Below are 26,751 nucleotides of genomic sequence, written 5' to 3' on the forward strand. Positions count from 1 at the left end.
AGGAGGTGCCTGCAGGCCTGGGGGACCTCAGGCGTCCCCAGCTCTGTCAGCACCAGGTTGGGTCACTTCGGCAGAGACCCCGTTGCACGGGTCCTGTCAAAGGACTCTGCTCTCCCATCTGTGTCCAGGGTATGATTATTACTGCCTTGTTGCTGTGTATTTAGTTTCTACGTACATGTAAACAATCCTTTTTTCATCCTCTATCAAATCTAACCCCAAATCTCTTGAGCAGTAGCTGCCACGTGTCTGTCAGTGTCTCGATGGTGGGAGAAAAGGCCAAAGTCAGCAGATCTGCATGTTGGTGTATTTGTCAGCTACTCTCCTACTGCCTCACCTGGAGAAAATGCTGCTTCTTTCCCTCACGAGGAAGAGCACCTTCTGCAAGAAGGACCCCATGCAAGCGGTGAGGATGATGGAGAGTCTGTAAGACCCTTGCTAGGTTCAGGACAAAGGATTCCTCATCCCAGGCCCGGTGCTGGCCACAGCTCCGTGCGAGCAGCCACTCGTGTCTTTTTATCACCTAACCTGGGTGCTACCTGCAGCGCCCTTCTCCCATCACGGAGCACCTTGGAGCCAGATCCCAAGCGAGCCCAGCATGCTCCCATTGCAACTAAACAGGGAGGTGTGGGCTGAAGCTTTTGCATTTTATTTCGGGTCGTTAGGGCTGGCTGACCTCATGATGACTGTGTAGAGCTTGGGGTGAGTGGGATCACAACTGGTTCCTCTCCTTTGCTGGCTGATCAGTCCTGCCTTGAGCTTCCAGGCCAAACAGTCTTTGGGAATTATCCTGCAAATGCAGCCTCTCATGAGCTGGCACTCAGTGCTTGCGTTCATCCATTGAAGATGTCTGAAAACATTAAGGCATGAAAATATTTAAATAGCTCACTGGTGGCTTTGTTCCCTGCTGTGCTCTTTGGAAACAAGGCAGGCAGGTAGGGAGGTGACTCAGAGGAAGACGCGCTTCCCTCCTGGGGCTGGCGCTCCTCACCCTAGGGAGCAAAGCCCGACCATCGGCTCTTGGGTTCCCAGCACAGCGTGTTTGCGTCGCTTCCTAAAGCTGGGTGCAAGCTACGGAGGCTGAGGCCAGAGTTTCAATAGCTGGAAATGCCAAAGTTGGAGGGGATGGTGGGGGGAAAAGGCACAGCTTATTTACAGTTTTGATTTGATCCAACATGACAAGTGACATGTGGCCCCAGGGCTGCAATTTGAGCAGGCGGGAGCGTGGGGTTTGCTCCTCCCAAGAGACAGCATGGTAGATTTGGGTTATAGCACGAAGCCAGGCTGTCGCTGGTAACGTGCTCTGTTTACATTCCACATTCCAGACAGTCCGATGCTCAGGCCTGTCCCAGCAATGCCGCCGCTCGGCCACATGCTCTGCCAGGCTGGGCACGCTTCCCAAACACCTCTTGTTCGTGCAAACACATCATTTACCTCCACCAAAAGAGCTGACCCCCAAAGCACAGCTGAGAAAGCAGGGGTGCAGCTCTGGAAGCGCAGCCTCACGATGCCTGGGAAGGTGGAGGCAGCCCTGGGGTTGTTCTCTTTAGTCACATTACGTCGCCTAGAAATAACGATGTCAAAAAGAGGCATTTTCTAGGAAGGGGAGCTGCAAAGCCAGCGCTGCTTTCCTCTGGAATTGTCAGGCTGGTTGTGCTCTCCAACGTGTGCTGGGAGCCGAGGACAGCTGGCAGCACAGCGAACCTCCAGGAAAGGGGAGGCTGTGGAGCAGGGAGCTGCTGTTTGTCATGAGAAAATGAATTCCTGAACAAAAAGCTTCTCTGCTGGGAGTGAGAGGGCCCAGGGGAGACATGAGGATCCTGGAGAGTCACCATCCCAGCACCCTGCACAGTGTGACCCTGTGGGGCTGGGGCATCCTGGAACACCCCAAACCCTCAGGATTACCTGGAGATGGGAAACCTGGGACAGAGGCAATCCTGCACTCTGCTTTCTAGTGGTGTTCGGCTATGAACTTGTTCATCCTGAGGGAAGCAGCAGCTCTGCAGCCTTGTTAAAGGATTTTCACTAGACGGTGGGTAACTCTAGGCTTGGTTTATTTACAACTCGGAGTTTGGCCATCACCTCAGTGAATGGCAAAGGCCCACACAAAATAATGGGATATTTACACATTTTAACATAGCATTATACAATGGGTATTTTACTTGAAAAGTTCTTAGTGTTTTTCCATGTGCTTCTAGTTCTTTATTCTTCATTAACTCGGAAGTCCACAAAAGTCCACCTTGATAATTCGTCTCCGCTGTGTCATTTCAATTCTCCCTCAGAAGTGATGCCTCAACAGGTCATGTTCCTCCTCCGGTCATAAAAATCTAATCCCTGTGTTCTAAGTCTAACATTTCTTGCACAATCTGTTGCTTCAGCTGGACTGGGGCTGCACATGGGACAATTGAGCAGCATTCTTGTAGTTGTTATAAAGATAAACTTCCAACACCTGTTCTTATTATATTCTTAATACAATATTCTATTTATCACAATCAACTATCAATAATATCCAAGTCCTACATGGATATATTTATCATATTTTCTCATTTCCCTTGCGAGAAACACTCATTCACTGGTAAAATATTGCAAAGGACAAAGTCTTCGAAGCAAAGGCATTAATATTTTTATTTTACAATCCAGCACTGAATCGGACACCTTTCTAAAACAAGGCATCCCATCTTACACAAGCAGTAGGTATATGTACTAGTTTTAGACAAAGAACCATGTAAATCCCCAAAGAAGGTTTATTTTTAGGTGCCTGAGTCTCCCTCCAGGTTCTCTCTTGACCCAAGACAACTACATCTTACAAGACAGTTAAGCAGATCAATAAATTCTTGCGACTGGAAGAGCATTTCTTCTTCCAGGTTCTTTATCCACGTCTGGAGATTGTCATAGAATCATAGAATCACCAGGTTGGAAGAGACCCACCGGATCATCGAGTCCAACCATTCCTATCAAACACTAAACCATGTCCCTCAGCACCTCATCCACCCGTGCCTTAAACCCCTCCAGGGAAGGTGACTCAACCCCCTCCCTGGGCAGCCTCTGCCAGTGCCCAATGACCCTTTCTGTGAAGAATTTTTTCCTAATGTCCAGCCTGAACCTCCCCTGGCGGAGCTTGAGGCCATTCCCTCTCGTCCTGTCCCCTGTCACTTGGGAGAAGAGCCCAGCTGCCTCCTCTCCACAACCTCCTTTCAGGTAGTTGTAGAGAGCAATGAGGTCTGCCTGTTATCTCTTGATTGATATGACGAGATAATTAAACGTACAAGCCAGCTGCAGCAGAAGGTACCCGTTGATTCTCCCCCAAGCGCCCCAGTGGCCGGAGGGCCCGGGGGGCGCTGGGGCTGCTGCCCGCGCGGAGGCGGCTCCTCCCGCCACGGCCGCCCGCCATGGCTGGGGCCCCGCTGCCCCCTCCGGGGACTACGCGCCCCAGGAGACTCCGCGGCGGCGTGATGGCGCGGGGCATTGTGGGGTTTGTAGTCCCCGCGGGGCAGATAGCCCCGCCCGCCCGATGGTTCCGTCGGCCCCCGCGGACTACATTTCCCGTCGTGCGCCGCGGCAGGCGCGGGGTCCGCCGGAGGAGACATTTGCGAGGCGAGTGTCTCCAAGATGGCGGCGTGGGGAAGGAGGCGCGCTGGCCCCGGCGGCACCAACAGCGGCCGGGAGAGGTGAGCGGCGGCCGGGGACGGGGCCGCGGGGCTAGCGAGGCAACCCGGGCCGAGCGGGGAGCGGCAGGGGCCGGGCTGCAGCCGCCTGGGGCTCCCCGACGCCCCGCGGCCAGGGCGGGCGCCGAGCTGAGGGGAGCGCGGCGGGCGGGGACGCGGGGCCCGGGCTGTGGGGGGCCGGGGAAGGTCAGCGCGGCCCGGCGGGCGGCCGTGGCCTTTCTCTCCCTCTGCCTTTCTCTCCCTCTTTCTCTCCCTCTCTTCCCCTCCCTCTCTCTCCTTCCCTTCCCCTCCCTCTCTCTCCCTCCTTCCCTTCCCCTCCCTCTCTCTCCCTCCCTTCCCCTCCCTCCCTCTTCCTCCCTTCCCTTCCTTTCCTTCCCTCCCCTCCTTCCCTTTTCCTTTCCTTTCCTCTCCTTCCCGCCGGGGTGTGTGTGAGCTCCGTGCGCGGCTCTCGGTGAGGGCAGCGAGGTCTCCCGGGTCACCCCCGCCTCCCGCCGCAGCTCCTCAGCTCGGGGCCGGCCCGGCGGGCGGTGGTTCCTGCCGAGGAGAGCTCGGGATGCTCTCCCTGTGCTGTGCCCGGGCAGGGGAGCTGCCAGGATGCGCTGGAACCACCCACAGGAGAGCTGTGGAAGTTTGGAGTAATAACACAGCAGAAAGAATCGAAGGGGAATTATTAGGGATAAATGTTTTGCTGTGAGGGGGGGGAGGCCCTGGCCCAGGTTGCCCGGGGAAGTCGTGGCTGTCCCATTCCTGGAGGTGTTGAAGGCCAGGTTGGATGAGGATTTGAGCTACTAGATCCAGTGGGAGGTGTCCCTGCCCATGGCAGGGGGTTAGATGTGAATGGGCTTTAAGGTTCCTTCCAACCCAAAGCATCCCATTATTCTATGTGAATCTTGTGGAGCCACTTCATGGTCTGTACACATGATTCTTTGCCTATGTAAAACCTCTGGTAAAATTCTGCATTCCCTTGCGTTGGCATTTTCCCTGATTTGCCCCAGGGCTGACTGATGTAACCAGCAGCTGCTGCGTTTTTATTGCCAGGAGTTTCCTTTTGTCCTCATGCCTTAGCTAGAGACTCTCATATCACTCTTATTTTTTGCTTCCCTTTGTTCCTGTGCTGTATTTCGTCCCTCTTTTCTTTGATGGTGTGGGATCTGCATAGCCAGGGAGAGCCACAAGTAGCCCTTAAAATTCTAGCACTGATGTGAATTATGGGGCTGCTGTTTGTCTTCACGGAATTTGAATGTAATTGAACTGGAAGAGCCAATGGAATTACTGCATCAGCGTAGTTTATATAAACAACTAAGAATACCCCAGAGCTCGGTGGTGAAGCTGTCTGTACCCAGTGCTGGCACCTGCCCCAGTGCCAGGTGCGGGAGGTGTGGAGTTTTCCTGTGGAGTTTTCCTGTGGTAAAGCTGCTCTCCCAGCAGAGGAGAAGGGAAAAATTTGCGAGAGAGCACTTAACTTCTATGAAAATTATTCTGTTGGGATGAAAATGGATGCAGACTTCAAGTGAGTTGTTACCTTGTAACTTAATCTGTGGAGTATAAAATAATCTAATTGTAGTTTGAGGTGATTTTTTTAAGCTGTGATTACTCTTGATCTTATGATCAAAACTACTTATTTATAAACATGAGTTCCTTCATGAACCTGCTGTGTGTATTATTTTTCTTTTGCCAATGAGAAGTATACAGCTAAGAAGTGGCAGCACAACAGATCCCTCACTGAGCAGCGTTTCACAATTCGTGTCAGAAGCTGGTGGTTCTTTTAAGCGTCGTCCTGCACAAAGGTGATGGAAGATCGCACTTCTGATAGGTATCGGGTGATGTCAGCCATGCAGGGCTTCTTCCTCGTGGTTGCAGAGCTGGAGGTAGGCACGGCTGGGCCTCTGCCTCTCCATCAGTGGGTGATCCCAGATCACACCTACCCATCCTGTTCGGCTGCTGGCAACGCAAGCTGTGTCACAGGCAGCACTGACAGACCCGATGTCATCAGGTGATGATGTGCTTTTGATACAGTGAATGCAGTTTTCTTGCACTGGGCAGGTTTTGTGTCCAAAGACACATTCCTTTGAGCTGAATATGCAGCTTTCCTCGTAAATGAGCAGCTTCAAGGAGGTTCTATAGTTGTCAGCCAGCTGGTCTGAAAGGCATCTGTGTGCGGGGAGGTGGTGTGAGGAGACTCGGCAGTGAATAAAACGCTGTCTGCTATCAGACTAGGCCAGCTTTCGTTTCGAAAGAAAAAGTCCAACAGCTCTATCAGTGGTGACCGTATTCCTTCATAAACAACTTAAGTGATACAAGGAAGTCTGTAATTGATAAAAAAGTACTTTCCTCCATAGGATTAAATGTAAGGATATGAATTTCAAAGGATGCTGGCTGGGAACTCCAGTTCTGGTGCTGAAATAATAATGTTAAACAAAAGCCAAAACACTGAAGAGAACCAACTAAATATTTGTTTTCCTCTGGATAGACTCTTTAATGGAGCCTCTAAAGGGGATTGTTCATCTATAGGCCAAAACAACTTTTTCATACCGAACAGACACTGAATTGTACATAGTGTTTTTGTATGAAATTCAGCACGACGACCGCCAAAACACAGGACAGAATGGTGTTTGTTCCCCTGGGAGATGTTCTAACAAATCCCATAAAGAACAGCTTTTATGTCATGACCGCTGCTTCTGTCTGCTGCTTGGTGCCCTTAAAGAGGTCTTTCCTTTCACTACCTGTGCTGCTCAGATTTCTGGTACTGCATTTGCTCACAGCAATGATTGACCTGTTTCCATTAGCCTGGCTAATCATTAGTTGGCTTAAAATTGACACCTCTCTCTGCTTTCGCGGCTGGAGTTTTTGTTACGGTCTGGTGACGTTTTCCTTAGTGTGGTCTTCCCGTGGTGAGGCTGCTTGCATATCTCGCCTGTGTTCTCCTATTGTCTTTCCTGTTTGTATTTGAGATCCATCTTTTGAACAGAGCTCTTGCTTTATTGCTGCCCTTTTCCCGTTCTTCCTCCGCTTTAATGCACACATTGACAACCTGCAGAAAATGGCCTTTAGGAAGCAATAGGCCCAGTGGCTGTGGCTGATGGTTGGAGACTGGTCGATCACACAGACATTTGGCAGCAAAATGATTCCTCAGGTGTTCAGGCTCGGATGTGTTGGTACTTTTGGTATTCTGTGTCCTGGAGCTCTCCTGAGGAGGAAAATATGCTATCAAATACGACTTTGAGGTGGGGTATTTCCACTGGGAATCAAAGCCAGGCCACAACTCATTCCTTAACCTTGACATAAATTTCAACAAGGGTTTATTTGGGAGAGAGAAGTTTAGTGTTTGAATTTGTCATGGCTTGACTTTATTGACTTACTCGGCTTGGCTGAGATGCTGATGCCAACCCCAGATGCTGTGCTTTGGCCATCTAGAATGTCTCCTTGCTGTAGTTCGCCTGTGCAGCCACCATGAAGTTCCTCTGTTGCTAAACTAGATTTTGTGGATTTGTGCCGCTTCTGGCAGGCCTTATCACACAATTGCAGGCCTCTCCTTACTTGTTCTTTTAAACTACTGGTCAGCGTGGTCTTCATTTACAGTTAATCTGAAGGTCTGTTTGGTGCTCTGAGCAATACTGTTGGCCATGAATATTCTTCTTTCAAAAAAACAACCAAACTTGCCCAGCGTGTTATGGGAGGGGTTTTAAAAGAACTTTTTTTTTGCATAGAACTGTACCTGCGCTTTGTGCAGATTGAGATTGTTTCTAATCATGATTCCAAACATGTTGCAGAACTGGGAGAATTGGAAGACTTGAAGCCCTTGCCAGAAGTCTATCTGGCAGATGAAGAAGCACCAATAGGATAGGGGCAGCATTCTTGTGAGGCTCAGATATTCTCCCCTGCAAGCGAACAGTGGTAGAAGGATGCTGGGGTTCCTCCCAAGGTGTTAACATCTGCCCCGTTTTCAGCACTCCATTCATTTGCTTCCCTTTTTGCCAGTTGGCACCTGGCAAAACTCAAGGTCTTTTCACATTGAGTGGCCTTGTGCCTCCTCCTCACAAGGTTCTTTATTTCTTCATCCATCAAAGACTCTCCAACCGAAAATTGTATTTAACAGGCAGGCTGCTGTTTTCAAGAGGCAGCTGCGAGACCGTTTCCCAGCTGGAGGCAAAAAAGTGGAGCTGGTTTGAGTGCTGCAACTGGGAAACTGCTGGAGTTGCTATTGTTCAACCAGCTGCACCCCTCTCCTGGTGCTCTCTGATATTCCCATGTTCGGAAGATAATCCAAATGTAATTTGAAGCGTGCCCTATATCTAAATTGGACGCTTCTGCCCCTCCTGCTGGTGGCAGCTCCATTAACGACCGATTCCTTATTTGTAACTTTGGCAACACGAAATTTTTACATCAGTGATTTTAAATCTTTTTCACCTCTCCGTGCTGAATCGTTGAGGGTGCTGTCACATTCCCCCTCTGCGCAGGCAGTTGGCACCAGGAATGAGGCATTTGAAAGAGAACATTTGGAGAACAAGTCTTACGAGGAGCGGCTGAGAGAGCTGGGGTTGTTTAGCCTGGAGAAGAGGAGGCTGAGCGGAGACCTCATTGCTCTCTATAACTACCTGAAAGGAGGTTGTAGAGAGGAGGGTGCTGGCCTCTTCTCCCAAGTGACAGGGGACAGGACGAGAGGGAATGGCCTCAAGCTCCACCAGGGGAGGTTTAGGCTGGACATTAGGAAAAAATTCTTCACAGAAAGGGTCATTGGGCACTGGCAGAGGCTGCCCAGGGAGGGGGTTGAGTCACCTTCCCTGGAGGGGTTTAAGGGACAGGTGGACGAGGTGCTGAGGGACATGGTTTAGTGTTTGATAGGAATGGTTGGACTCGATGATCCGGTGGGTCTCTTCCAACCTGGTTATTCTGTGATTCTATGAAACTCCTCGAGAATAGAATGCATTAAGCTGCAATAGAGTAAACTATTTGGATATAAGGTCCAGAACTATTCTTGCAGAATAGCTGTGCAGCCTTCTAACTTAGCCCTCTTTTGGGAAGGGAGACAGGTCCTAGAAAATCGTTTGATTGAATGAAATTAACTGCTTTCAGGTTCTGGTCTGTCCAGTAAATAGCTTGGGGGGCTTTTGAGCAGGTGGCAGTGTTCTGTGAGTTCTGGCACTAGATCCTCTCTGACACTGGCTATTTACTCTCCTTTTGAGTAAAATGCACCACACTTCATAAGGGGTGGATGCCAGCTCAGAGCTGACTGCGTAGCTCCGCATTTCTGTTTGTCATTGCCGGGATGGGGGACAAGCTCCAAAAGGCAAATGCCAGTGTTTGAACAAATCCAGTTGCTTTCACTGGATTTGTTCGTGTGCATCTGCTGTGTTCAACTGAAAGGCTGTGTCAGGAGAGATTCTTTCTGTGGACTGAGGTCCTCAGCCCTACTCTACACACCAACGAGGTCTAAAACCTTCTTAAGCCCAGTATCTCATCTCTTGTCTCTTTCTACACTGTCTGAAAACAAACCAGTTTTCAGCTTTCCGTCGTCCAGGGGCAGATAGTTCTTGTGTGGAAATAAGACAGGATGACCCCACTTCCTCTGCTACAGGAGCGGAGACTTTGCTGGCGTTGCTGACTCTTCAGGTCTGTTGTTCTGAGTGGCTTAATTTTTCATTATTTTCCCTTTGGTTTTGGGTCACCCATTCTGTTATTTGCAGCTTCGGCACTGAGAGAGAGAGATATAGTCCCATATTAGAGGACTAATTTGGAAAAACAAATGTTTTGCAGGCCTGTGCTGTGGGTTCCTAGGTGTTAAAAAAGGCTGAGAATGCTTCTTGGTGGGAAACACTAGTTCTGTCTGGAGGGTTGTGTTAGTACACAGGCTGCCCAGGGAGGTGGTTGAGTCACCATCCCTGAGGTATTAAAAAGACAAGTGGATGAGGTGCTCAGGGACATGGTTTAGTGGTTGATAGGAATGGTTGGACCTGATGATCCTGGAGGTCTTTTCAACCTAGTGATTCTATGAGTACTGGGTCAGCTTCCAGCTTGAAAATGCCTTTCAGCAATACCTTTTCCCTTGTCATTAGACTTTAGGAAGTGGTTTCATGTGGTCATTGGTGGTAGTTTACAGAGTTACCCTAAGTCTCAGCATGTCTTTTGGAATGAAGCTGGATTTTTTGATTTGGAAGAAGCTGCGCTTGGAACAGCTGCCATCAAGAAAAAAATCCTTGGCAGAGAACATTACCAACTGTGTCCTTAATGAATTGGTGTAATACCTGGGTAACTGATTCTTTGTTAGCAACTCCTTAATGTTAGCAGGATGCTTATTTACATAGCGATGCTCTAAAATCTCTATATGGGTACTTTCTATCAAAATTTTTCTTTAAACATTTGCCAGTTCACTACAGACTGTCAGACCCCCCGTCCTGTGCTGAAAGGGTTAATCAGAGCTTTCCAAACAATTTCTGATGAGATGCCTTAAAGAAGCTCCTGGCACACTCAGCATCCAGGTGGATTTTTATTTTTCATTCTATGTGTGAACAGGCCGAGGGGGAAGTGAGTTCTCCCACTGCAGAGCTCAATAACTGGGTTGTAAGTTGAGTTTCCTTGGAGTTTACATACATTCCAACCAGAATTTTGAGGAAACTGCTTGTTCTCTTTTGCTGAGAGAGGCTGGTGCATCCTGGGTCCTGCTGTTCAATGAACCTTTGCTGCTGTTCACAAAAGCAAGTTCAGGCAACAGCTTGTAATTTAACACTATTCTTGCTTACAGACGGACGCTGCACAATCCGCTCTGCAGCATGAATGGAGCTGCACATTAGGGGTAATGTTGGCTAAGACGGCAGCTTGCGAATGTGTATTTTCCTCTCCCATTTTCCGGTGCCTGCACACAAGAACCACTGTGCTAATGGAGCAAAAAGTGCTACCTTCATTTTCCATCTCTTGCTTCCCCATCTCAAACTCTGTTGGGATGAGGTGGTTTTGTCTGCTGTTATTAGGTCAAATATGTGTGCAATTTGTTCTGCTAAAGGAGTCTGCTGGATATTTTTAACCTTGAGGCGACGTGCTCAATTTTGCTCTTGTTAAGCACAAGAATGTCAGAAATAACTATTTCTCCTGCTTAGAAGGGAGGGGTTTGCCTTGTTCTCAGGGATCGGTTTTTACCCTTTCTCAGCACAGGTAAACAGCCGGCCCTATTTATCAGCAGTCTGTTAGTCTCTGCAACCAAGGTAGTGTGTGTGAAGGGAGTGGAGAGAAGGTGGAATCAGATGTGATTTTTGGGGAGCTAAAAGCAGTTACTGCAGTGGGGGATGTACAAGTCTTGTGAATCCCCCATCAGGAGGGAACATCTTTCTTCACTGTTAAAGCCTGCCTGGGTTAAAAGCATGTTCCTTTCCTGCTTTGCTGTGCCCTGTTTCAGCAGAGGGGGTGAATTGCTCTGCTATCTTGTTCACCTTTACTTCCAGCAGTGTTTCTTGGCCATCGTTGTTGCATTTATTATGGAGGACTAAATAACAAGCTGCATCAGTGACAAAGAGTTGGTTATTGTGGGGAGAGGACAAATGGCTTTCTCTGAAGATGCTTTCTCTCTGACAACCTTCCAATGCGACTTTGTCCTCTGGATGGACGAGTCTTATTTCTGTGAAAACTCTGTCAGTCCGTCTGCTTCTCTCACTGATCTGTGTGGTCGCTAAGGAGCGACACGTCCAGTATCTTCAGAGAAATGGTGTAGGCAGCAATGTGAGGAACTGTTTCAGGACTGTTCAGAAGATCCTGTTTTCCTCAAATGTTCTGGCTCCCCGAGCTAGGAAGAGGTAAGGAAAAGTAAGTGGCCTCATTTGGGGATGACTTCATGTACTACAGGTGTAATAAGCTGATGTGAAATGAATCTCGATTTGAAGAAGCTGCTCATTGTTGAACAGAGGCATTGGCTGACCTTGAGAGGCTGCCCTCACTCCAGGCATTTTTCTCTCCTATTCTCACAGCCCGGTGGGTGAAAAGCCTGTTTTTAAGCTCTGTAGTTCTAATTCTGCGTTCCCTGTTTTCCAGGGTCACCTTGTCCTCCACAGACTGTTACATCGTGCACGAGATCTACAATGGAGAGAACGCTCAGGACCAGTTTGAGTATGAGCTGGAGCAGGCCCTGGAAGCACAGTACAAGTACATAGTGATAGAGCCTACTCGCATTGGGGATGAGACGGCCCGCTGGATCACTGTCGGGAACTGCCTGCACAAGACGGCCGTGCTGGCGGGCACCACTTGTCTCTTTACCCCTCTGGCACTTCCCGTAGATTACTCTCACTACATCTCCCTGCCTGCCGGTGTGCTGAGCGTGGCTTGCTGCACCCTTTATGGCATCTCTTGGCAATTTGATCCCTGTTGCAAGTACCAAGTCGAGTACGATGCCTATAAACTTTCCCGCCTGCCCCTGCATACGCTCACCTCCTCCACCCCGGTGGTGCTGGTGAGGAAGGACGACCTGCACAGAAAGAGACTGCACAACACGATAGCCCTCGCAGCCCTGGTGTACTGTGTAAAGAAGATCTATGAGCTCTACGCTGTATGACTGCAGCAGGGAAGAGAGAAACCCGCAAAGACAAGCGTATTAAGACTCCCGCAGTAACATTTTGTTTTTCCTCTTTGAGAAGCAGTGGAGACTGGGAAGGATTTGGTTTAATAGAGCTGTTATTTTTAAAAATAACACATCACTGGTGCACCGAGGTTTTTTCAGTTCTTCATTATACTTAAGATGTGGATATGTGGTGACTTGAGAGCTGTATGTTAGGCCATGGGAGTCCAATCCAGCAGCAGAATGTCGATGAAAGAAACCTAGAGAGAGAGGGGGCGTGAGAGCTTTTTTTTTTTTTGGAAACATTTAAGTATATTCTTTAATTGTATTACACAGAACCAGCCAGAAGTTATCATTGACCATTAAAGGATGAGAATTTCAAATGCTTTTGCTCTCTTGTTACTGTTATCGTAGTTCCCTTTTATGGTGTGCTTCCAGGGGATGGAGGCTTTGCTATGAGAGCTCCAGTGGTGGTAGTTAATCACGTGTGCTCACACACAGACCTGATGTTCCTTCTGTCCACTGAACGTGGCGGTAGCATCCGTGTCACTTCCTAGCAGCCATCTGTGGCAGGAACAGCTGTAGAGTGATGCTTTCCATCTTGCTTGACCGGTTGTGTTTCTTGGCAGAGGCCTTACCTGTTATCCCTTCAGTAATTGCTTAAACATCGATGTGGGGGCTAAAGGCGTCCAAACTTCGCTGCCCTCCCACCTCCCACTATCGCTTCTCCAGACAATGGGGTTAATGCTGGAAGTTCCCAGCTTCATGTGCATTGTGCTCAGTTCTGGTGCAAGTTCTTCCGTGTGTAGGTACATCCCACCGGCACACAAAGGCTCCAAGATGGGAGCCCACCTGTCTCACCTTTGTGCTCTGTTGCTGCTGCTGACACTCACAAGGATGTGCCCCACTGTGCAATTCCACTGCTTTTGCTTGGAACATGCGCTTCTGGGGCTGCTGCTGCAAGGCAGCCCCATGATCACACCTTGTAGCTGTCTTACCTGGAAGCTCAGAATTTGTTCTTGTGCATTAAGTAATCTTTTAGCTCAAAGCTGTCAAGATCTCATGCTTAGAATGGGAAGTACTTAGTGGTTTGCAAGGTCTGCCAGTTACTTTTAAAAGATGGGGTCTCGCTTCCTACAGTCGCCTCCTACTAGACGGAAAAGAGGTGTGGCCTGCGTTTACATGGCCAGCTTGGCACAGCTCCAAGTGTTATGATCCGAATACGAGAGCAAAGCCCTGTCAGGAAGCCTGCCCGCGTGGAAGTGTAACTGCTCTCCTCAGCAGTAGCTGCTGCCCGCCCTCTACAGCCAAAGCGCTGACCTTGGGCAGGACTCGGATGAGGTCGGACACCGAATCCAGTAGTTCTATCTTTATCTTTCCAAACTGCAGCAGCAGGCAGCGAGAACTCGCCCTGGCCTCCAGGCTGCAGCAGCTTTTCTGGCCACAGTCCCAACTGGAGCGTTTGTGCTGATGCAGCTTTTGTGCTGGCAGGGCCCCCGTCCTGGTTGCGCGTGTGCTGGGCGGACGGGTTTGCCAGGAGTTTGGAGCAAGTACTTTTACCACCCGCAGGAGCAGCCGCACCTGAGCAGGCGTGTGGGCTGGAGGAAGCTTGAGGCATCAGGACGTTTCTAGGTGGCAACAGCCCTGTGCCCCTTTTGCTGGTGCAGCAGCTGAGTCGTCTCCCTCCAGGGTTAAAAAGCCGGGCTTTACAGCGACCCTATTTATAGCCACAATGTATAGTTGCCTTGGCAGAGAGCAGAGGGAAATGCAGCTACTTCATCCTGCTGCGGCCGGGCCAGGACTGCTGGGCAGGCGCCTTTTGAGCCCTGACGTTTGCTTCTGCTGGGGGGATTTTAAGTCAGTGACAGATCGGCTGTAGCCAATGTGTGCTTGGTTGCTGCAGAAGGCCCTGGAATATCCTTGTCCTTGCCACGCAGAAGCTATTCCTGTTCCTTTATTTTGTCAGGGCTATCAGTTCTTCACCAAACCTCTGTGGTCCCAGGCACTTCAGTGTTCAGCTTTCTCTTGGCAGGATGAACCCCTGGAGGCTCCCTACACGTGTGACTGGAGCTAAAAATTAGTTTCCTCCGGTCCTTTATCGTGGAAGGAAAGGTGAAAAGTCAGCTTAGCTGTCACAACAGGTAGGTCTGTTTTAAAACCACACCTTTGGCTCCCTTCTGAGGTGGAGAGGACACAGATGGGGCGTGGGGGGCTTGTTTTCCAATAAATACCAGTGATAACTGGCTGGAATACTTGGAGACAGCCTGGCTACTAGCAATCACTGCTGTAACCACAAGGTGGGGAGAACAGAGGGGTCTCGGGGTCGTGTTTCAGCACATAACACAAGGTGGCTGCTGGATGTGGGGCTCTGGAGTCACCCTGTGCCTCCCCTTACACTGCAAGTTTCCAGGGCTAGGAACAAGTCCTCCCTTCCCAAAGCCCTGCATGCTTTGCTGCCCATCCTGGCTGTTGCGGAGATGCTCTGAAATGCATCTTAAGTTTCCATGGGGATGCGCACACTCTCAGTAACTTCAGATTTGGAGCTCAGTTTCAGCAGTAACTAACTCTCCACATGTCATTTCCTTCCTCAGGCCACGTGTGTTCCACCCCTGAGTGCCCTGGAGAACACAGAAGTGCCAAGTGGCCCGCAGTCCTCCCTGGTAGCCGTGACAGCAGCTGGCCGAGGCTGGCAGGAGTGCTGGGTTTTGCCAAGAAATGGAGGACCTGAACATGCAAAACACAAAAGAAGCACAACTAATGCTTACAGTTTTCCTTGCGGAGAGGGAGAGAAGGTAACGCCTTTGTTTCCTATCTTACAGGGAAAAAAAATACACCGGAAAGTTTTCCCTTGTAATTTCAACCCCAAGCCTTTAGGTAGCAAAGCTGCAACCTCGGCCACAGTGAAGATAGCAGAGGAGGGTGTCCTAACAGAGCAGCAGCCTTGTGCTTGTTAAATACATCCTGGTCATCATCAGGATGGACTTCTGTAGTGGTCACGAAAAGACTTTTTGAAGGAGCAGGTGCAGCCCAGCCTGCACAGCTGCGTTAGTGTTCCAGCGTGACTGATCTCTGTGCGGTTTCACACGATGCTGACTGTAACCTAGCAGGCGATGCAGAGAGGACTAGGATAAAATATGTTGTTCCAAGCAGCACCTTGCAGGAATTTATGAAAAGAAAGCCAAACCCCTCCTACTTTCCCTTCTTCTAATGTTACTGGCTGTGAGGAGCTGCAGTAGAAGAAAGAATTAATTTCATAGCAATTGATTTATTTGTCATCAGGTGTGCACTCAGAGGCAGGACATACGAGGCGGTACACATGGAGGATGCTGGTCAGCACGTGGAGGCAGCAGCAGGGTCGGGACCTTGGCTTTATGGCAGTTAGAAATTACAAAAGATTATTTCTGTCCTTATTGAGCGCCCTCAGTGCAGCCACTCCTTCTACCCAGTGGTGCTGGTATCCTTCACACGAGAAGGGGTGAAGACTGGAAGTGAAGAGCTCGCTCCTACCGTCAGACTCCCTGAAGCCTGCGGTATCTGAACAGGCAGGTATTAGCCCCCCACTGGATGGGATCCTAATTAGCATCTGGGATTGCTTTAAAACAGATGAGAACTGAGGCTCTGTCTCCTGTGCTGCCCTCCCTATACAGAGATTCTCCCCTGCTCGCCAGGGCACAGAACAGCACCGACTCTGTGCTCCAGGCCTGCCGGCAGCTGCACGATATTCAGCCACAACAGCAGCCTTGCTGTGCTCTTTTATCTGTTCAGGGCTCCCCTGCATTAACTCATGTTGGGGTTAACTCTGTACTGCCAGGGAGCGCAGCGTTAATGTCCCTGTGCAGCAGTAAGACATGGTTCTGCTGTAAAATAACTGCCAAATCAAACTGACCTTCTACAGCAGTTACTTCTGTAAAAGTGACAACAGACTTGATTTCAGCTTAATGCATCAGATGATTTGGCACGTTAACGAGCAGAGGCTCTGAAGCCTAACACTTCCAGCAATGTAGCATGTTCTAGATCAGACTGGAAGGAGACACTGCGGAGGAGAGGTCCCAGCAAGGGGCTGTATTTCACAGGGGCCACAGGGTGGGGGAAGCCAAGATTGGCTTGTATGAAGGCAAAGCAGGTGGGGTTCATTTGTAGCAGCCCGTCAAAGCCGAGCACTCCTGGAGTGAGGTGAGATGCTGCCTGCCAGCACACGGGCCTCCCCTGCTACCAGATGTGTTCCCTGGATTTACCTTCCCCTGCAGCCACAGCTCCCCTCTGTCCAGGCACCCTTCTTCAGCCGAGGTGTAGGTGCAGGTGCTGTCTTCCAGCAAGCTGGCCTGCCCTGTTGTGGGGAATCTGCTTCCCACTCTCCATGGTAAAGTGCAACATCTCAAAAACCTGTTTTCCTGCAGGAGCACTTCCACTGATGTCCCAGACGAACTGCAGGGTTGGCCTCTCCCCACAGTTACTGTGCGAATGAGCTGAGCTCTATGAGTCCTTTGTTTTTCTCTCCTTTTTCGCTCTCGTTGCCATTAAGGTGAAGAAGAGCCTGGGGAAGAGGTTTCGCAGGTAGACAGCCAGGGAGGGAGTAAGGCCAGCTACAAGAACTTCCTTCTTCTTCTGTCCCACAGCATTGAGAACCACCTGAGCGACCTCTGTGGCTGTCTGTCCTTCAGCGGTGTTCTTGTCCATAACTGCCAAAGGAAAGCCAGGTAAGCATCCACACCAGCGGGTAAGTCCGCCCTTCAGTACCTGCTAGGAACACACTGTTCTAATGTTCATGGCTGCTTGTATGGGTTTGGTTTTTAGACCAGCTCCATATGGGAGCACAGGCAGGTACAATTCATGGTTGGCCTAGAAATCAGTGATTTCTATCTAGGAAGGCTAAATTTTGGGGGTTACTGTTCCCACTTTGCATCCAAAGTTGACTTTTGATCCATCAGGGCTAATGTGTTCCCACCAGAGGCTGTATGCTGCAAGCGCTTTCAAGTAACTCAGTCAGGCTTTAGTTACAGGGCACAAAATCATCCCTCACCTCCATAGCGGGATCCATCTGCTGTGACTGCATTGAGAGAGAGGTTTGTCTGAATGTATCCAGGGCTTATGACCGTCACATCGATGTCGTATTGCTCCACCTCTGCTCGGAGACAATCAAAGAAGGCCTGGGTAGCATGCTTGGAGGCAGCATCTGAAAAAAAAAAAAAAATGAGAAAAGGACCATGCACTGAGGAGAAGGAGCAAGGCTGATTTTCCCTGTTCAGAGGGCTGAGCAAATCTTTTTGTTCACTCCCTTTCCACGCGGAGGTGGTCACTAGTGCCATGACCGCCCCCAGCAGCGCAGAGCTTGGCACACACTGTGAGAGGAGCCAGGCAAGAGCTGAGCTCCATGCTGCCAGGCCCATGGGGCTCCTCTGATCATGCTAAGCAGCCCAGAAGCTCCTCAGAACACACTTCTGGGCGCAAGGCCAGATGGCTGAGATGTTCCAGGCTCTCTTTCACTTCATATCACACCCATCCACTCTTATGTCATCCCCAAGGTACTTCTCCATTTTTATGTTTATTTTCAGATGCCTGCATGCCAAACACTTTCCTTGTAATTCCTCTACCTTTTATAAGGCTTTTGCCAGTAATCTCACCAATATTATTTCTTGTCGTAAATGATTTAGCGTGAATAGTTTCCTGGATCAAGGTAACTGTTGAGGCTTCTGTTTTGGCACTGGCTGTAGTATGGCATGTCACAGCTTATTAAAACCCAACGTTCCTATTTTCTTTAGATTAACCAGGCAAACAGCAAAGATAAAATGCAATAATATGGAAATAATCAGAAAGTTTACAGGGACTCCTCTCAAGCGTTAAGATAGGAACATAGAGCTCTTTTCAAGACAATGAAAATACATTCTCCTCCTCCATCCCCTACCATCTTTAGGACACAGCTCAAGTTTTGTATTTGAGAGTGCCTTCCTCAACAGCTGTCAGAGATTTGTGACTGCACTAAGAATGATGCTTAGCTCTGCCTTCCCTCTGTGCTGCCAGCATTACGGAGAGCTAAATGTGGAGGCAGCAGCCAAGTATTCATTCAGTCTGGTGCCCCGAATATGTCTTCCCCATCTTCCATGGAGGTACTTACACGCTGATCTGAAAGGAATACTTATTTTGCCTTGGACACTGCTGATGGCCACAATGTGGCCTTGTCTCCTCTTGATCATGGATGGGAGAAGTGCTAGGAAGACACAGAAAAGACCCATTCAGAATAGCAGTCCTGCCATTAGTGCTGTCAAGAATCAGTGCTTTCAAAGCATTCAAAGATGCCCAAGTGATATGTAGGGGCTGGGCAAGGGATAGTGCTCAGGATGCCTCTGACTGCAGCTGCTGGCTGGCTGGGATGTTCACCTAAGATAGACCCCTTGTGCCAAAGAGACTGTGCAAAGGTGGTTATAATTGCTACAATCTCCCACAGGCGTGGGCAGCAGGACTTGCCCTTTTCTGCCACCTTTCCATTTCCTGCAGCTAACACCCCCCAGGCTGAGCTTTCTGTGTAACCAAAGAAGGTGCTGAGGAAAACTCTAGCTTCACCTAGAACCTGTCCTGTGTTCCCTAGGGTTTTCCTGGTTTGCCTACAGGAAAGCTGGGGAGAGGCTCTTGATCAGGGATAGGATGAGGGGGAATGCTTTTTCAGTGCAGACAGGCTAACTGCATCTCTTTTCATAAGTTCCTGCCAGAGTAGATACAGGTGTTTTAAACAAGGTGGTATCTCTAATCATGTTCTTTCCATGCAGTCCTGTCCAAGCATCAAATTTAGGCCTGACCTAAAGCAGAACTTTCCTCCCCTCTTAGAGTGTACTACGTACAAACTGAAGTTAAGCTGCGCTTAGTTGTGCTGACCTGCAGAAATTATCAGCCAAATCCACTGTCCCCCCATAATCTGGATCACAGGTACCTTTGGTGAGGGCTATAGGACCAAAATAATTTGTTTCCATCACTTTCTTGTCCACATCCAGTCCTGTGTCCACAATTGTGCCTCGGAAGCTAATGCCAGCATTGTTGATCAGAATGTCCACGTGGCCCAAGTACTTCAGGATCTCTTCAGCACCATTTAGGACAGTTTTAGTGTCCGCAAGGTCAAATACCACAGTGTGAGGTTTGTGTGTCTGAGAATAAACAAAAGGTGGTAAAAGACCAGCTCAGGCTGTGCTGATATGCTGTATGTTTATGCTCATGACGCAAAGGCGACACGAAATTTCCTAGGTCGGCAAGCACAGCAGCAGGGCCATCTAACCATCCAAACCTTGTGCGATTAGAGCGCAGCAGTTGCATTTCATAGGAGTAAATGACAGAAGCAGGTTGTGCTCTCATCTTTATTGTTCCTTATACTAGAGCCGAGGAAAGGGGCAAGTAAGTTCTTCCTCAAATACTGAAGTTTGCTATTATCTTATTAGAGAAAATACATCTGGAATAGTAAAACATTTGACCCACATGTCTTCTCCAGAAGCCAGTGATGCCTTTCTTAGCCACTGCGAGCAGCACTACACATCAAAAATAAAAGCCAACACTAGCAAAGTCACTTCTTCAGATTCAATCTGTGGCCCACAGATGCCAGAGGTCTGGGCACCCTGCAGGCCCATTCTTTTACTTCCATTACAAGGCAAGAAGTCTTTCAGCTGTCTTATTTCTGTAGGGTTTTTTTCAAGATATAACACGACAGCTCCATGATCTCCCATAGCAGTATCTGTCCCTGACCATACAGTTGCGTTTTTCCTATTGCTCAACAGAACAACCCACAAGCAGTTCTGTAACTTCTGTAATAACATAAACAGAAATCCCTGCCACACGCAACGAGCCTTTCCTTGACCCACACTTACGTTCTTTCGGTGATTGGTCATCGTAGAAAGCTGCTGTACCAGGTCTTTGAGTTTCTCGCTGTCTCTACCACAGAGCACCAGCTTGGAGCCAGCTGCGTAGAAGGCTTTTGCACATTCTTTAGAGGAAGCAAGGAAGAGAGGCGTTTGAATTTAGAACGGGTGGATTTGTACCACAAGAGAAAAGGTACCTTGACTTGGGGGTGAGGGGCAGGGAGGAGTGGAAGGTACGGCAGGGTATCTGGACATACAACAAACACGAATGCAGAACACCAGTTTGGGAAGATTTAAAGAAACAATTTGACTTCTTGGCTTCTTCAGGATTTAGAGAAAAGACCCCTGAGAGCACAAGAACAGCATAACTTGTTACTTGCTTTGATGACCTCCAGTTTATGCAGCATGATTAAAATTCTCATTAACAAATTTTGACATTTTCTTGCATCAAAATGTGCACTGGCTCTGGTTATAACTGATGTGGCCGTGCAAGCTTTGTCTCTCAAAATCCAGAGCCATAGGAACTTCCTGCCCATTACTGCTCTGTTCCAAAAGGTCCCTCCCACACAGCTCTGCTTGTCCTGCCCCTGGGGCCCTTCTTTCCAAACCCACCTTTTCCCAGGCCGGAGGTAGCCCCTGTGATCACGACCACCGCTTCCTGGAGGTAAGCTCGCATCCGCATCCACTGCAGCAGCCGAAAAACAGCAAAGATCCCCAAGCTGCCAAAAAGCAGCGGGATGATGACTGTGCTTGTGAAATCCATGAGTTTTCCTTTCTTGACGATGCTCCTAGAACCACAAGATGAAAGGAAACAGACCGTTTCACCATCAAGAAAGTTAGCAGAGGCTTGAAAACAACAGCTAATGTGGACAATGTCAGGCTCTTCTAGATTTCCACTGGGTGCTTGGACAGAAGTAGCTGGCCAGTGAACAGGCTACCTTGTTGAACCAGGAGCGAACTGTATAAAGTATTTCTGGAGGTGGAGGTAGAACACAATAAAATAACACACGGAGATAGCTGAGCTAGCTCTAAATAAGCTTGACAAGGTCTAAAAATAAAGCCATCAAGTTAGCACCCACCTCTTCTCAAGGTACTACAGAGGTTCCTGAGCTAACTTACGAATCCAAAGCACTGTGCACGAAGCAGCTACACAGCCAGCTGGGAAGCAAAATCAGAAATCCCCAAGGAGGATTAAACTCGCTCCCTTGCAAAGCAGCGCGTGAGCACAGCACCCAGCTGCTCAGACCAGCGTCTTGTTCCTCCACCTCTTTGTGCCGAGTGCATGCAGGGTGTGTATTTTGTACCAACAGAGTAGAGGGCTGGTAGAGCTGATTTAACATATGAGCACATGACACCCCTAAAACAGTTCCTGTGAAACGGCGTGTCAGACACGAGGCCACTGGCCTGTCTTAGGCAGGGTAAGAAGAAGGTTCTCTGTACCGGTTCCTGTTCAGCTGGTCATTTAAGGCAGCTGCCCTCTTTCTGTTGTCTCTCAGAGGTCTCTTGCGACTGGGGACAGGTTCATGTGGGCAGGGAGAGCAGGTGCTGGGCTGAGCAGTGTGGCTCACAGGGCATTTTGGAATCGACCTCCTCGGCTCCCATTCAGGACCTTTCATTATTTCCAAGTGGGAGCTGACAGGTGGAGTGGTGCTTCCGTTACAAGCTCAGGTTGAAGCTGAGGGGTTACAAAAATCTGGCCCTGACCAGCTTTGCTTCCAGTTTCAGTGAAATGCAGACAATGGTGTAAAGCAGATGAAAAGGTAATTGGGAAGAGGGGGCTTTTCTGACGCTTTCGTAACTAAACTGCACAGGGAGATGGGAGGGAGTCCCACGTTTGCTTACAGTGTGGTCCTTTCTCATTCTTTGGCAAAAGTAATAATTTAGCTGAGCTAAATTATTTTGGAAAGAATTCCTGTAGCACTTCAGACCTACAGCAAGTAGTTTTTCTTTGATTTCACAGACTCACTGATGTTGCCAAGCAGGAGTCCTCGTTTCAGCTTGTCATATTGAACACGCTGGAAAAAAACACTGGCAAAATAACTACCAGTGGAACAAGCGAACGTGGAACCAGCTCAAGCCGTAGAGCCACACTGCAGGACTTTCATCAACATCCATGCTGCAGAGCCCCAAGTCAGGCCATGGCCACAACTGGATGGCAATTACCTTCTGAGCAGTTTTCGGGGCTATTTGGTAGAAAGGCTGAAGGGAACAGTGGCTGCAACCTGCAGAAGTTATATTCTGTTCAGCATTAGGGTTATTTGCTGCAAAAGCAAGAGAAAAAAGATGCTGCAATCTGAAGGAGAATGAAATAGATCAGAGATAAATAAAAAACTTGATTCACATCAACAAAAATGCTAGGATGCAAGACAAAGGCTGGGAGGAGAAGATAAAAAGCATAAAACCCAAGTTAAGACAGGTAACACTTTGAAGTAGCTGAAGACACCCCGGGGCAGATAACACCACCTCACATCAAAAATACAGGGGAGGGTGGGAAACTCAGGGGTTCCCACACTTGATTTGAAAGGAACTGGATCTCCTCAGACCTCCCGGTGCAGAAGTCCATGACATCACTATCACCTTTGCTCCAAAATGTGGCTATTGATGCTGAAAACAAATGCTATTTGTCCTTGACAGACAATGTTTATGACATCGGGGCATCTGCAGGACAGAAGCTCATAACTGGTTCAAATAAAGTCCTGGAATTCTCAGTTCTTCATCCCAAAAGGCAGATTGGAACATGCAGGTTATTAGCAGAAAATAAGAACACTGATAATGTGATGGGAAACTTTTGAAGGGCTCGCCACAAGATACGTCTCACATATCCAGTTCAAAAAATCTTTCCCCTTAAAAAATAAACTAAATGTTATCCTGTAAAAGCCAGGACAATGACTTCTGAAGGAACAAGGATCTTCATTAATAAGGTCAAGAGTGCAGTAAAGGCAGCACAGATGAGATCAAATCCTAAAAGAAACCAACCCATGGCAGTTTCTCCTCACAGCACCTATTCTCCCTAAGCTTCAGTCACCAGAACCACATTGTCCCTTAGTGACAAATGGCAGCAACTGGGAGGCTATTTTCAGAAATCAAAGGTGTCGGTTAAAAGGTGGGGGGATAAAAGGAAGGAGAAAACCATTTGTTGTAAGGAAGCCCCTGTCCGGAAGCACAGTAGCTTTGAGCCAAGTTAGCTACCAACGTTAGCCTGCAGAAAGCACAATGTCCTACCTTGGAAAGAACTCACTCGCCAGTGGCTCTGTGAGACGGTGTGTCCCTCTGGTCTTGTAACAGAACAGACCAGGCTTAAATTTGGAAATGGCAGCGGTTCAAGCCAACATGCTCTGCCCAATGCGAGCCCAGCCAAGAGCTGCCTCAGAAAACGAACCTCAGGAGCGCGGTCTGTGACCTTTGAAGCGTGGGGGAGTTTAACCCTCGAGTAAAAAGACAAGAGGTGAGTTCTAAATCATCCACAACTCATGGTGACCCTCAGAGTCCTAAACAAACAGTGAATCCAGAGCATCCATAAAGACCAACACCAATCCTTCCACACTCTAGATGGAAAAGGCGGCAACCTGTGAACCCACTGCAATCCTGTTACTGTGATTAGTTGGGGGCATACGCTGATGTTGCAGCGCACGCTCTAAAATGGGCTGAATCATGCTAATTGAGGGAAAACAGACTTAATCCCTTAGCATTCTTGAGAACTTTGAGCATAGCTGACCAGACGGATGAGCTTCTCATCACACTTCGCTTCAAACCCCCATTGTTACTGGGGAAATGGGCAGCAGACCAGACTAACCAAATTCCTGATAAGCCACGTCTGACAGGGAGAAAAGCGAGTAATCGCACTGGATATCAGCTAACCAGCTTTACTGACCCAGCTGCTTTGGAGAGAAACTGAAATCACATAAACAGACAGCTGAGCCAGAAAAAGATGCCCTATACCAGCGTCTGTTACATCAGGGATTTAATACAAGCCAACAAGAAATTTGCTGACAATTTCTCTGATGCACAAGATCCCCCTGAATGGCGAGTTAAATGTCAAAAAATGCATCCAAAACCCAATAAGAAAAAACAATGGTTACATTAATTAAAAAAGCTGCTTTATTGAAATGCCAGCATGCACTTACAGAATCACCTTTGACTCCCTACTTTATCCGCACAAAATGATGTAAAAAATCCACTGAGGCCACCAGCAAAGCTCCCGAGAAGGAACATGGGAGCTGGAGAGAGCTCCTTACTACAGTATTACCATTCCAAACAGAGGAGAGAAAATGGGTTTGGAAGAAAGACTACAATAAACCAACTGGAATTCTCAAAAGAACTGATGGCAACTAATACTGGTGCCACAGACTTGCTACATGCTGGTGGCAGGCAGGTCTTACCACCAGTAGCTGTCAAAGGGTTTGGGGTTTGCCGAGGGACAACAAGGATCAATTATAGCGTTCTGGGTTAATTTTACCAGTGCGATTTGAAGGATCTACTGTCTCACAGACTTTACTTGAAGCAATGTCTCAGAAAACCACCTACTCTATTCCGGCAGCCCCTCAACAGCACCTTGCTTATCACAGGATGGTTCGGACTGGAAGGGACTTCAAAGCTCACCCAGTTCCAACCCCCTGCCCTGGGCAGGGACACCTCCCACTAGATCAGGTTACTCCAAGCCCCATCCAACCTGGCCTTGAGCACCTCCAGGGGTGGAGCAGCCATGGCTTCTGTAGGCGAGTTGGGCCAAGGCCTCCCCACCCTCACAGCAAAACATTTCTTCCTAAGATCTCACCTCAATCTCCCCTCCTTCAGCTGAAAACCATTCCCCCGCATCCTATCCCTGCGCTCCCTGATCAAGAGCCCCTCCCCAGCTTTCCTGAAGCCCCTTTCCATACTAGAAGGCTGCCCTGGAGCCTTCTCCGGGCTGAACAACCCCAACTCTCTCAGCCTGACGTCAGATAGGAGGAGCTCCAGCCATCGGATCATCTTTGTAGCCTCTTCTGGACCCCTTCCAACATGACAACACCCGTTGCGCCAGAGACAGGGTTTTACTGACATTTCTACTGAGTCAAGAATCACCTCAAGCACAGCGAGAAGACGAGAGCGGGGCCCCGGCCTCCCCCGCCCGGGTTACGGACACGCTTTAACAGCTGCGACAGCGCCGAACGCGACAGCCCCAGGTCCCCGCGCTGCCCCCGTCGTGCCCGGGCCGCTCGGGGGCCGCCCTGGGACCGGGACCTGCCGTGCGGAGCGGGGGCCGCGGGCCCTACCTGGCCTCCGCCGTCACCATGGCCACCGCCGGAAGTGGGGGCGGGCCTTCCGCCAATAGCAGGTAGCGAGGGAACCGGAAGTGGCTGAGGGGGCGGGCTTTCCACCAATGGCAGGTAGCGATGGGACCGGAAGTGGCTGAGGGGGGCGGGTTTTCCGCGGCGGCGCCCAATGAGGGGCGGCTCCTCCTCTAGGCTGGCCGGAAGTGGCGGGGCGGAAGCTCTGTGGCCGCGGGTTGGAGACGCCTGCCCGGTCCCCGTGGGCGTCGTTCCTCCCCTCTTCCCTCCCGGGGCCGCGCCGGCCCGCGGCTCCGTTTGTGCAGGGGCAGGGAGGGCCTGAGGCGCTGTCCCCGGGGCGAGGGGGCAGTTGGGCCGGGTTCTACCGTGGGCTTCCAGGCACAGCAGTATGGCTGCTCGGAGGCCGCTGAGCTGAGGCGGCCGTGTCTATGGGAGCCGCGTCTGGGCGTTTAGGACAGCGATTTCCAGCTCCAGCTGCTTGTTGCCGCTAGAATCAAGACAGAGAAGTGGGGCTGTTCTGAAGCAGCCGAGCTAGGGGGCTGTGACTGGGGTGTGTTTCGGGGGGGCCTTCATTAATTATGAATTTGATCTCCAAGCAGGGTCAGCTTGGGAATCCTCCCTTTTGCAGGGGTCGTTACTTACGCGTGTGTCGCTGGGTAGGCTGATCTAAAAATCTCTTCTTCGTTTCCTCTACACGGAAGCTGAAGATGGAGAAGTCGCACTTGATGGGACTGTACAATACGTGACTGTGAGGAGCAATGGGTGAATTCCTGTAGAAGGAATAAAAATTAGGAGTTTCTGTAGAGTCTCTTTCAAAGGTGGGATCGGGGGAATCTGGTTTCCTGAGTTTTAAGTCCACTTTGTGCAGTGAAGCTCACAGACTGCAGCCATGGCGTGGAATTGTTCCAGTTTGTGATGAAACGAGGCCTGAATGTGCTGCAGGTTTTACAACTTTATATCTTCCCATTGAGGAAATAGCACCAGTAAGGGGCTGCAGCACGACTCTAGCCAGGGTTTTGGGAACCTGAGGCCCCAGGGGTCGCAAAGGCCAAGTGAACTCAGTGGTAGATTTTTCCCTGAGGAAGGAAAGTGTGTGGCTTTATCCCAGCACAGGGAGCTTTCCCATCTATTTGTGACAGTGTTGTGTGAGCGGCAGTCGGAAACACCAGCATTATCCAGAGACAAAGGCGGTTAATCCCAGGTGGCTTTTCCCTGTGAACTAGAGCCAAGATAAAGGATGGCTGTTTAAGTCAACTTTTGAAAGACAGTTTTATCATGAGTGTTTATGATAAGCATTCTTTTTTGTGAAAAGGAAAATACATGGAAGTTGTGAATTCATTTCAGTATTTTTGCCATTAGTGAGGAATCGATGATTCAGGAAAAAGGAGTCAAGAAGTTGAGATCTTCCTAAAAATCACCTTCTGAAAGGTCTGATGGTAATGCGTGGTTTT

At 49.3% G+C, this 26,751-nt stretch overlaps 2 protein-coding genes across 4 annotated transcripts; one reads left to right on the top strand and one right to left on the bottom strand.

Annotated features, from left to right (window-relative positions):
• The first annotated feature begins 3,550 nt into the window (after positions 1 to 3,550).
• On the top strand, positions 3,551 to 12,581 carry TMEM11 (transmembrane protein 11). Its single transcript, XM_069870430.1, has 2 exons — positions 3,551 to 3,665; positions 11,679 to 12,581. Exons 1-2 carry the CDS (start codon positions 3,607 to 3,609, stop codon positions 12,193 to 12,195), a joined length of 576 nt encoding a protein of 191 aa, XP_069726531.1. The 5' UTR covers positions 3,551 to 3,606; the 3' UTR covers positions 12,196 to 12,581.
• A 2,831-nt stretch (positions 12,582 to 15,412) lies between these two features.
• Positions 15,413 to 25,342, bottom strand: DHRS7B (dehydrogenase/reductase 7B). 3 transcript variants are annotated; one of them, XM_069870418.1, is made up of 7 exons: positions 25,286 to 25,342; positions 20,646 to 20,821; positions 20,043 to 20,158; positions 19,121 to 19,331; positions 18,311 to 18,403; positions 17,219 to 17,371; positions 15,413 to 16,877 (listed from the first exon to the last, which is right to left on the bottom strand). In XM_069870418.1, exons 1-7 carry the CDS (start codon positions 25,303 to 25,305, stop codon positions 16,672 to 16,674), a joined length of 975 nt encoding a protein of 324 aa, XP_069726519.1. In that variant the 5' UTR covers positions 25,306 to 25,342; the 3' UTR covers positions 15,413 to 16,671. The 3 variants fall into 3 exon arrangements, with proteins under 3 accessions (XP_069726519.1, XP_069726520.1, XP_069726521.1); XM_069870419.1 differs by lacking the exon at positions 25,286 to 25,342 and adding an exon at positions 25,095 to 25,119; XM_069870420.1 differs by lacking the exon at positions 25,286 to 25,342 and adding an exon at positions 23,256 to 23,280.
• Between the last annotated feature and the right edge of the window lie 1,409 nt (positions 25,343 to 26,751).

This window comes from Phaenicophaeus curvirostris, chromosome 16 (genome assembly GCF_032191515.1).
Source record: "Phaenicophaeus curvirostris isolate KB17595 chromosome 16, BPBGC_Pcur_1.0, whole genome shotgun sequence".
NCBI classification, from domain to species: Eukaryota; Metazoa; Chordata; class Aves; order Cuculiformes; family Cuculidae; genus Phaenicophaeus; species Phaenicophaeus curvirostris.

Excerpts from the sequence above, each read along its gene's own strand:
- TMEM11 (XM_069870430.1), top strand. The coding sequence starts at position 3,607 with ATGGCGGCGTGGGGAAGGAGGCGCGCTGGCCCCGGCGGCACCAACAGC. Across the intron at positions 3,666-11,678 it reads ACCAACAGCGGCCGGGAGAG|GGTCACCTTGTCCTCCACAG; the intron begins GTGAGCGGCGGC and ends CCTGTTTTCCAG.
- DHRS7B (XM_069870418.1), bottom strand. The coding sequence starts at position 25,305 with ATGGTGACGGCGGAGGCCAG. Across the intron at positions 20,822-25,285 it reads ATGGTGACGGCGGAGGCCAG|GAGCATCGTCAAGAAAGGAA; the intron begins GTAGGGCCCGCG and ends TTGTGGTTCTAG. Across the intron at positions 16,878-17,218 it reads AGATGGATCCCGCTATGGAG|TTATGGACAAGAACACCGCT; the intron begins GTGAGGGATGAT and ends TTCCTTTGGCAG.